The 10944-nt window shown below is 57.8% G+C and overlaps 2 protein-coding genes across 2 annotated transcripts; both read right to left on the minus strand.

The window, feature by feature from the left end:
- Window positions 1-3248: 3248 nt before the first annotated feature.
- On the minus strand, window positions 3249-6019 carry C3H19orf67 (chromosome 3 C19orf67 homolog). Its single transcript, XM_060092245.1, has 6 exons — window positions 5685-6019; window positions 4854-4995; window positions 4636-4736; window positions 4364-4549; window positions 3888-4022; window positions 3249-3423 (listed from the first exon to the last, which is right to left on the minus strand). Exons 1-6 carry the CDS (start codon window positions 6017-6019, stop codon window positions 3249-3251), a joined length of 1074 nt encoding a protein of 357 aa, XP_059948228.1.
- A 1191-nt stretch (window positions 6020-7210) lies between these two features.
- SAMD1 (sterile alpha motif domain containing 1) lies at window positions 7211-10521 on the minus strand. The gene is made up of 5 exons (XM_060092247.1): window positions 9209-10521; window positions 8495-8789; window positions 8309-8405; window positions 8099-8210; window positions 7211-7952 (listed from the first exon to the last, which is right to left on the minus strand). Exons 1-5 carry the CDS (start codon window positions 10157-10159, stop codon window positions 7794-7796), a joined length of 1614 nt encoding a protein of 537 aa, XP_059948230.1. The 5' UTR covers window positions 10160-10521; the 3' UTR covers window positions 7211-7793.
- Window positions 10522-10944: the final 423 nt, after the last annotated feature.

Here is a 10944-nt window from a genome sequence, read left to right on the forward strand (position 1 = left end):
TTTCTGGGCAGTGCAGGCTGTTTTCTTCTGGGTCCTCTTCGTCTGCGGTGGGGTGGGGCGGGAGCGCGGCGAGAGGAGCAAGGCTTGAGAAAGTCGCCGGAGGCGCCGGCCGGAATGCAGAATGTCCCGTATCTCCCTGTTCCTGGGCCGCATATTCCCCCTGCCCGGCCGGGGTCCTAGTGCCACCTGGCGACGCGGGCGCGAACTGCGGCGTTGGGACAAACGAACTCATGCCCACCCTTTCCAGATTTCGTCAACATTTATTGGTGCCAAGCGACTTGCCCCGCGCAGGGTGCTGGCTAGACAGAGGTGATAAGAGGTTGTTCCCGCCCTGGGGACATAAACAATGGCTACAAAAAAAAGGGAGTGGTATTGGTTCAAGCTTCTTAGTAGGGCATGCAAGGCCATTTATAATCTGCCTAGCAATTGCAAACCTCACATGCCTACAGACCGTAGGCAGATATTAAGAGAGAGAGACAGGGTGTGCTGTAAAACAAATGCCTCATTTCAACAGGCAGGTAGGTGTTCTTCCATATCACCAGTGCTATGAGTGAGTGAGCTTAGTGGTGTCAAGCTTCTGCTTTCCAAAAGCAAGTGGAGGGAATTCCCTGGTGGCCCAGTGGTTAAGATTCTGTTCTTTCACTGCCCAAGGGCTGCGTTCAATCCCTGGTCTGGGAACCAAGATCCCACAAGCCCCATGGTGCAGCCAAAAAAATTAAAAACAAACAAACAAAAACAAACCCCAAAGCAACTGGAAACCCAGGCTTTAAAAGATAAATCTACCAAACTTTAATTGTGACTATTTAGAAAACTTAATTGGTGGGGGGCAGGAGGGGACAGCAAGCAACACCTGTTTGCAGTAGGGCTTATGGCTGTCAATTGGCAAGCCCTCCTTAATTTCCCTCTGTCCCAAGACAAGGGGTCCAAGGCTCCCCTGGATGGGGTTCGAGATAAGCTGTAAGACTGCATCTGTGCAGTATATTCTGCGGTGTTAGTATATCAGCTTCTTAGAGGTGTGCTGAGACCCCGAAAAGACTTTTAGAATCATTGTTTAAACTCCTGGATTTGTCCAATTCTGTATGCCCTGGGTCTAGCTCACACAGCATTGCACCCCAACAGTAGCTCAGCCCAAGGACCCACCCCTGACCCCATCATCAGCACACTGACCACATGGCTGACCGTGACTCTGGGAGGTACGGAGAGAAAAGCAGGAAAGAGCCAGCACTGCCAAAGTGGAAAATGGAAACGCCAAGAACCTGTTCTTAATCCCTGGCAGGGGAGCTAAGAATGAAGTATGTAGAGTTGACAGAACTGCTTAAGTGTAGACCTGGGTTCTTGAACTTTCTTGCATATTAAAATTACCTGAGGCACCCTTATGCCAAATAAATTAGAATCTGATAGAGGCCTTGGCATCAGTAAAGCTCCCCAGGTGCTTCTAACATGGAGCCAAGTTTGAGAGCCATGAGGTCGATGTACGCTAGCATTTCTCAAAGTGTGGTATCTGGACGAGCAACGTCAGCATCACTTGGGAACTTGTAAGAAACGCACATTCTTGGACTCCATCCCAGACTTAATGACCAAACCCTCCACATGATTCTAAAGTTAGAGAATCATGGGTGTAGACAGGACCCAAGAAATTAAACCTGTTTCCTTCCTCTCCCAGTGTTGTCACCACCCACCAGAAATCTAGTTTTAAGTGGCTTGTGGATTTGTCTTAAGGGAGATAGATTAAATCTGCATGTCGCTAGTCCAAATTGAGATGTGCTGTAAGTGTAAAATACACAGAAGATTTTTAAAACCTAGTACAAAAAAAGAGGGATATCTCATTAATAATTTCTTACATTGACTATACGTTGGAGTAATATCTTGGATATATGAAGTTAAATAAAAATATCACTAAAATTCTGACCTCTTTATTTTTCTAATGTGGCTACTAGAAAATTTGAAATTACATATGTGACTCGCATTTGTGGCTCATTTTAAATTTCTATTGGACCGGGCTAGTCTAAACAGTGGTGGTGGTGGGGCCTCAAATCCGTGTCAGGGAACTTCAGAACCCCTTTGGACCCGTTCAGACCTGGGTTGTGGACTAAAAAATCCTTGATGCAGTCAGAAATTGTCACCAGAAGCCTCCAATCCCACCCCGAATGAACAAGAGTTTTGGCCCAATCCTGATTTACTTCGCCTCTCACGTTCATTTTTGTCATTTGTAAACTGGGATAATCATAATACTTATGATAATACCATGTACCAGGGACTATTAGGTAAGCGAGTGTTTTGCTCCATGAAGCAGGGCTCCAAGTCTCTCCTCCCACTCTGAAAATGCTAGGGGGACCCAAAAGGTGTCCCTTAGTTTAAAGGGGGGGTTGCTCGCAGCTGAGTGACAGCCGGGTCAGCAAGGACACCCCTCCCCTCGCAAGTGACCAGTTGCTATCAGAAGAACCCAGCTCAGGTCCAGGCTCCGCCACTTGGTCACTGTAGCTCTCGGCAGGCGAGTTCACCTCTCAACCCGTGTCTTCTCTCCAGTCCAAGGTTGGGGTGAGGCTTAGCGACCCTAAGTTAGATTGCCTCCCGGCTCTCCCACCTAGCCCGCGCCCCGGACACCCCAGGGGGTACAGCGACCTGCACAAGACAAGACCCAAAAGCTGGAAGAAAAGACCTAACCTCGGCTCTTAGGAAACTGATGGCTGGCCCTTTCCCGGGGCACGTTGGGAAATATAGTCTTTTTCGGTACAGGGACATAATTTCCGGGTCAAAACATAAGAGTGGGCGTGGCTCTGCGTCCCTTCCCACAGTGGGCGTTGAATTTCCCGGCTACCCGAAACTTGCGGTTTTCTGGGTTCCGGTTGTTGACAGGAGCAGCTACTTCCCTTTTTGCTTCATGCACACCTCTGCGCATGCTCTGAGCTTCCGTCCGCCAGTCGGTGGACTATGGTTTTGTTTCCAGAGACTACATTTCCCAGAAGGCCGCGCGAGTGGGCGGGGCCCCCTCTCCCCAAGGGGAGGGGAGAGGCGATCCGAGCGGACGTTGAGACTGTGACCTCTTTCTTTCTTTTATTTAACATAAAGCCGGTGTGTCCACCCGCAGGGCCCCGCGGCCGGGCCGGACCCAGTGCGGACGGGCTAGCTCGGCCTGGCCCCTTGGAAGGCGAGGCGGAGCTGCACCAGGAGAACGAGTGAGCCCCTCCACTACTCCCTCTCCTGGAGTTTGGAACTGTCAAGCTCCAGCTCCCACCCTCTCTCCAGGTTCAAGACTCCTGCGCGGCCCACGCCGCGGGCCCGGCGGCGCTCGGGGGCCGGGCCGTGCCTGCCTGGCCCGTGAGGATCTGCACCAGCAGGTCGGTGGCCAGCATGTGCGACGGCTCCTCGAAGCCGATGGTCAGCAGCTGCTCGTAGTCCCCAGGGGGCTGCGGGGACAAAATCCTGGGCGCCGGGGAGAGACAGGCCTGGATGTGAGCGCCCCCTGCTACTCGGGAGCCCCTCCCCTTGAGTGTGAGGCTGTGGCTGAGAGAGGCTGTGTTTCAGCTAGGGGTGGGAAAAACCCTGGGGGAAAGTGATTTTCTTGTTGATGAGAAACATAGAGGGTAATGGCTCTGGGAGGCTGAACAACTCTAGCCCTGACCTGGCCAATTACTCAGCTAGCTGTGTGTCCTTGGGCAGGTAATTTATCCTCTCTGAGCACCTGTTTCCTTCTTTGTGAAATGGGGCTAGTAGTATAGATCTCAGTGGGTTGTTACACGAGTCTGCATAAAGCGCTTTTCAGGGCACAATAAAATGCTATCATTATTACCAATGGAAACAGTGTTGGGGGAGGTAGATGGTCTTTGTTTGGGTTCTGCCCCTCCCTCCAGACCCCACGCCCACCTTGCCATCGCCCTAGCTCCTACCATGAATAAAGGTCATCCTCAGCTGGTCCTAGGGGCACCCATCGGCCGATGGACCACAGCTTCTGAATCTGGGGGCATGAGTTGATTGGACTCTTGCCTGCGTCTTCCCATGTATCTCTATAGCACAGGAAGTAGCTGGGAGGAGAAGGGGCAGCAATTAAATGTGAGCAGTTTCCTAACTTCTGTTGGAGGGTTTTAATTTTGGAGGTAAGGTGGAAACTCATCAGAAGTTGCCTTCAAGTTCTCAGGTAGGGATATGATTCAATACGGAGGCTTTTTCTCACTGTCAGCCTACTTTTAAGATGAGGGCTTTTATTTTGATGGGGGCATATATATATTTTTAAAGGTGGGGATGACCTTTCAAAGGTCCTTGATTTCCTGCTTGGCTTTCCGTGCTTTGATGGTGGTGGTTCAGTGGCCCAAACTGGCATTCTCCATAGAGAGGGGAGGACTTTGATTCTGATAAGGGGACTCACTAATCCACACGGGAATCTTGCCCCTGGCTGCTGGACTCTGGGGTGGTTTCCAGGTTCCAGCGCATCTTCTTATAGAGGTATCGGGGGAAGCGGCTGGCGGTGTAGGCGGCAGGGGCACAGTATCTAAAGATGGACACCTCGTGGGAAGGACTGATGGAGAACCTCCCGCAGAAGAAACAGGAGATGCTGGCAGGAGATGGGAGAGTGGGGAATGAGGGTATGCCCTGGCCTCCTCCACCCCTGACCCCAATCCCAGTCTCCTAACCTTTTACCTTAGGGGTTCAGTCTCCTCCAGGTTCACAAACCCAAATGATGCATACATAAGGACCAGCTGTTCCAGGCGCAGAGTCAGCTGTTGGGAGATCTCCAACAGCTGCATGAAAGAGGGGGCATAATGTGATTAGCTGGCCTGCCGTGAGCGTCCTCCCCATCCCCCAGGCCTGAGAGATGAAGAAAGGGGCATAGGATCTAGGAAAACTGCTCCACACACCCCCTTTCGGATCAGCTCCTGCAGGGCTCCATAGATGGGGGGCACACTCCGTGCAGCTGCCTCCAGGTACAGGAAGTAGGGCTCACACATCTGCAAGAAGGTGGGCATGGCCTTCGCCAGCTGTTCCTTCTGCACTCGGTCCCTGTTGAAGGGAGAAGGGGGCCTTTGCCTGAGGTCCCTGGCTCCCCCACCAATTTCTCCTATTCCACTCACTGCCCACCTGTATCCCTGGCCTGGACCCCCACTACAAACAAAATCCCCCAGTGTCAGGCCTTTCTCAGAGCATCTTCCAGGACCACCAGCATCAAAAACATTTGAAATACTTGTTAAAATGCAGACACCTGAGTCCCAAGACTGACTTTGACTTACTATTCCCTGGGTGAAGCCCAGAAATCTAGGGTTTAAACAACCTCCCAGGGGATTCCCATGGACATTGATATATGAGAATCACAGTCCCCTTTCCCTTGGTCTGGGAATCATATTATCCTTTGAGGTCTCAAACTGGTAGCCAGTAGGCCAAATCTTGCTCAGATAGGTTTTGTTTAGCCTGCCCAGGGTTCAAAACCTAAGCCAACGGTTACAAAGTGGGAGAAGAGTTCTAGCGATTTGGCAACCCCAAGGGCCCACATAATAGCCCGCACTCCCTAACCCCAAATTTCTACACAGTCCTCGTAACTCTTCGAAATGGGATTGCTAATCAGCTAGCTTCATTTACCTCCTCTGGCTCCTAATGCTTTTGAGTTTGTAAATCTAGTGTATGTCACCTATTTTGTTATCCCCTCCTCCGTCTCTTTATCCATGGGTAGAACCTAGGACCCCGTCCAACATCACCTGTAGAACAAGTAGCTCTGGAAGTCATCTGCCTTCTTGAGCAGGTAACGGAGCTGTTCACTGATGGGTCTGAACATGGTGTCCAAGGGTAGGCGAGGAGGGGCGGGCCCGGGGCCTGGGGCCAGAGGCTCAGGGAAAGGCGTAGAGGTGGAGGCTTCCGGCAGCTGTCCCTGAATATCCTCGGGCTCCGCCTGGGTTGAGTCCCCAGGTTGGCCAGTGGGAGGCGACCATGAGGGGTCTTCGCAGGGCTGTATCCCAGGTTCCAAGTCGTCCGGGAGCGGCGTTTCCCCAGAGCCCGCGGGGAGCGGCCCCAAGAACCACTGCCTGGTTGCCATCGTGCGGCGGGAGGCGGGGACCAGAGCTCTTTAAGCCTCCGCTGCTCACATTGGCCGCGGGTTCGACCCCGCCCAGGGTACCTTGGACTTGGCTGGGAGCGCGTCCCCCTCCATCTCACCCGGGCCTCGACCTCTCTAACGGCGCAGCGTGGAGGGAGTTCGGTTCATTTGAATTTCAACACGGAGGGGCGAGCCGCTGCGGCTCGCGCTGCGGGGCCTGGCCGCGGCGCCCCGCGCACACGCGCGCTCCCGTAACCTGGCCGTGGGGTACGCGCCGGGGGAGGCGACCTGGGCCGTTGCTAGAGCGGCAGTGTCCTGGGGGTGCGGCCCGGGGCCAGCGCATTTGACTCTCTGAGGCGGTTTCCTAGGGAGGAGGGGTCTCTACCGAGCGTCCAAACCCCGGGGTTGCAGGTATAGAAAACGAGGATGGCCCCGCCCCACTCGCTGTGTCTCTGACTCCCAGGACACGGAATCTGTATATTTTTTAAAAAAACTAATGGAGTTGAGAAACTGCATTAGAACTTAGTAGCACTTGTGATGTAGTGGTTGTTACTAACAATAATAAAAATTTTCACTTGGAAAATTTTTCCCATCCCATGATCTCATCTGATGGCCCAGTCCTTTCTGCCCCTTTTATGGAGAGGGCCAGGAGGCCTGGAGACCCTACCATGGGCCCAAAACAGACCCCTGCCCGCAACAGTTGTAGGCTGGGTTCCTTGTAACATGCAAAGGTTGTCAGATAATAGAGCTATGAAGCCAAACACATTAATTATACTTAAAGACTCTGGGTAAAGAACTCAGACAGGTGTCAGGCTGCACCCTGTGTGACCCTGAGCAAGCATCTTTGCTGTGATGAGCCAGTTGCCGTCTGTAAAGTGGATTTTTCACGAGCCCTGCCTCATGGGGCTGTGGTGAGAACCCAGAGAATGCCCGAAAAGCCTAGAGTTAACTGCTAGTCACTTAACAAATATTTGAGCACCTACTGTGTGCCCAGGCGCTGTTCTGGGAATGGGGAGATGGCAGAAGCAGCAAATATTCCTGTCCTCCTGGAGCAGTTAGCTGGCTGTGGGGCAGCCCCATTCACTACCTGTCTCCCTCCTCAAACAATTCTGTCCTAACCCAAGACTCCCAGAAGGCTGCTGTGGATCTTCACCTCCTTGACTACATTCATAAAATGGACACTGCGGCATGTTTTTCTTCTCTCTTTTTTTAAAATTTTATTTAAAAAACCTTCGGTGCAATATTAAAAAGCAATACAGCCAGCTGGAGCGACAATGAACAGAAAGAAATGGGAGGGGTAAGGAAGATCCAGGGACCCCCTCCCAGCTGCTCCCAGGGGCTGGAGGCCAGGGACAGACTGGGAAGGGGCCTGGGTGGTGGGGGAGGGAGGAACGGCCACCCACCAAAATGAACAGACAGAATAAAACATTTATATAGGAAACATCTGGCTGAACTGAAGAGGATCTAGGGAAGATGGGAAGCCCCCATTTTATTTTTCCAAAAATGTCCTAGACTGGGTGAGGGGGAGGGTTGGCCTCCTGGGGTGAAATGAGTAGGCCCTGTCCCACCCGACACTCCTCTATCAGGGAGTACAGGAGGTGCTGGGGGCCAGAGGTGTGTGTGTTGGGGAGACACAGGGAAAAGATGAGTAGGAATGCCCCCTCACTGGAATCTGTTATGAGGGCTGAGGGTGTCCCCGACCAGCTCCCGGACTCTGGGGGTCTTGGGTAAGATGGGGACTGGAATGGGTTGGGGCAGGGGTGAGGCTTGGCGCTCAGCCTAGAAAGCCATCGGGATCGTCATCCTCAAAGTGGCCTTGCTGCAGCACCTTGATGTGGTGCTCGTAGATTTTCAGGGCTGGGCCGAGGCGGATGGACAGGCCGGTCAGCACATCTGTGCGCTGCATGAGCAGCAAAGACTTGCCATCGATTTCCTGGGTGGGACAGAGAGAGGGAGGGAGGGAGAGAGAGGGAAAGAGAGAGAGAGAGAGAGAGAGCGCGAGCGAGCAAGCAGGGTCAGAGCACACACCCCCACTAAGGCCCTGGAACGCTGGGGCTAAGTTGAGGGTCAGGAACTCACCTGCTCTTGGAAAGCTGTTGCCTGCTCGGGGAAGCCGGCCTCGGTGAAGTACTCTACCACATCTGTCACTGTCCACTCCACAGGATCAGCCGGCTTCTCCTTGCGCCCAGAACTGTGTTGGAACAAAGGGAACCAGTGAGCAGTGATGCTCCTCTGGTTCTGTTATACACACCTGGGCGGCACCCCTGTGTCTCAAACACCCCAACTTACGGACAGCCAAAGGGGGTCCCATCAGCCCCAGGTAGGGCTGGTTTTCCTGGGGGCAAAGGCACGGGGGATGGGGAGTCTGGCCCAGTGGCAGCAGAGGCTGGGAAATAAAAAGCATATGCCTGTGGTTTTGTCTTGGGCTCAGTTCCTTCCCACCAGGCACCCTCCCCCACCCAGCGGGGTCCTTACCTGATCCCCCTTCCTTATTCATGGCGGCCATGGAGAACACCTGTCGGGTGCCACTGCCTGGTGCTGGCCCCCGCCCTTCATCCTGGCCCTGGTGGGGTCCACAGGGTGTCCACTCCTTGATCCTCTCCTTGGCACTCTGAGGGCCCCGCTCGCCATTAAGTTGCTGGTGCTGGGCACCTGCAGGACGGTCACCCTCGGGCACCTCGGAGCCCTCAGACACTTCGTCTTCATCATCTTCATCTTCATCATCTTCATCCTCCTCTTCCTTCTCAAGCACTCGCTCTTCTCCACCTCTCTGGTGCAAGGGAGACGGGCACGCAAGGTTAGTAGCTGTTCTGGCCCTGGGCCCAATCCCTGGGATCTAGGACCAAGTGGTGTGCCTCACTACCACCTTTAATATCAACACAGACTAACTTTTACACATTCACTCCATGCCAGGCTCTGTGTTAATAAAGCCCTCAGTAGCCAAATCTCGCTAAACTCGCTCAACAACCCCAAAGAGTCGCTGCTGTTATTAAGTCGCGTTTTACAGCAGAGGAAACTGAGGCTGGGGAAGATCAAGTCACTTGCCAAGGTCACCACCCGCCAAGCCCGCCGGGAAGTAGCGCAAAACCCCCGCCGCCTGCGGCCCGGTTCCTCCCGGTATTCGCGCCCCGCTACCAACTTCGCCCGCACCTGCCCACCGCGCGGCGCCCCCCTCCGCGGCGCGCTCACCTTGTTCCGCGACGCACGGGCGCTGGCAGCCGATGGTGCCCGCCCGGGCCTGTCCCCGCGGGGCAGCGCGAGCGCTCCGAGGCGGGTGCGCTCCAGGCGGCCCCGCGCCGCCGCCTCCTCCTCTAGCAGCCCCTGCACGCGGCCGCGGGTTAGGCGGCCGCCGGCGCCGCCGCTGCCCCCGAGGTAGCGCACGACTTCCCGCAGGCTCACGGGCCGCGCCGGGCCGCCGGCCCGCGCCGCGCCCCCCTCCGGCGGCTGCTGTGGCTGCGGCGGCGGCGGCTGCTGCTGCTGTGGCGGCGCCGGCGGCTGTGGCGGCGGCGGCAGCGGCGGCTCCCGGGCGGCGACGGCGGGCGGGGGGGCGCGGCGCGGGCCGGCCGGGGGCGCCACTGCCGGAGGAGCAGCGGGCGCGGGCGGCGGCGCGGCCAGGGGCGCGGCCCGCTGCGCGCGGGGGCCCGGCTGCGCGGGGCCGGGCGAGGGGGGCGCTGTGGCGGCGGCAGCGGCGGCCGCGCGGGGCGCCCGGGCCGGGGCGGCGGCGGCGACGGGCGCGGGCGGTGGCGGCGGGGCGGGCGTGGGCGGCGGCGCGGCGGCGGCGGCGGGGCCCCCGCGGGGGGCGCGCGGCGGGGCCGGCGGGGTGGCTCCGCGCCGGGGCGGCTGGACGCGCGCCGCGTTGCGGTACGAGATGCTCCCCTTGTAGCTGACCCGGAGCACGGCGCGCTGCTGGATCAGTTTCTCGAGCTCGGCGCGCGTGCGCTCCGGCTCCGGGCCGTGCCGCCGCCGCACCATCCGGCAGATGCGCTCCAGGTCCGGCCGCGCCTTGCGCGAGCGCAGCGAGTCGATGGTGTCCAGGATCCACTCTTGGTAGTGCGGGGAAGCGGCGGACGACGAGGCAGCGGCCGCCGTGGTGGCGGCCGCCGCCGTCTCCGGCGGGGGTAGGGCCGGGGGCCCCGCCATGCCTCCCGCCCGGCCCGGCTGCACCGTGCGCGCTGCCTCCCTCCCAGCGCGGCGCCCCCCTCCCCGGCTCCCCTCCCTCCGCCGCTGCCCGCCTCCTCCGCCTCCCCCCCCGGGGGGCGCAGCGCCTCGGCGGAGCGGCGGCGGCGCTGCTGTTTCTTTGCAAAAAAAAAAAAAAAAGAACGAGAGAGAGGGAGCGAGAGAGAGAGAAAAAACAGTGAGAGAGAAAGAAAAGAGAGAAAAATATATGCACACACTCACTCACTCGCACGCACGCACACACAGACCCGCTTCTGCTGGGCGCGCGCGGGGCCGGGGATGCGAGGAGGGAGGAGGGGAGCGCGGCGCGGCCGGCCCCTCCCCGCCGCCGCCGCCGCCGCACGCGCGCCCTGCGCCCGGGACACTCCGGCCCCCCTTCCTTCCCTCCCTCCCTCCTCCCCGCCGCCCGCCTTCCTCCCTCCCACCCCCACGCGCCCGCTTTTAAGGTGGAGCCCGGGCCCCCCGCCCGCCCCCTTTACCCTGCGCTTTCGCTCACTCAGGCTCGCTCCGGCCCCCCCTTACAACTCCCGCGCGCTTTTTAAGGAGGCGCCGCGGAGTTGGCGCCGGGGCGGGGGCGGGGGAAAGCGGCGGGCGGGGGAGGGGGAGGGGAGCGCCTGGGGGAGGGGAGAGGGGGCGGGCGGGGCGGGCGGGCGGTGCTCGGCCGCCCTCCAGCCATTGGGCGCGGGACCCAGACGTCCCCGGCGCCCAGCCCCCCTCTCCACGCCTCCCCGGCGCGCTCCGCTCTCGGG

The sequence above is a fragment of the Mesoplodon densirostris genome, chromosome 3 (assembly GCF_025265405.1).
Source record: "Mesoplodon densirostris isolate mMesDen1 chromosome 3, mMesDen1 primary haplotype, whole genome shotgun sequence".
Lineage (NCBI taxonomy): Eukaryota > Metazoa > Chordata > Mammalia > Artiodactyla > Ziphiidae > Mesoplodon > Mesoplodon densirostris.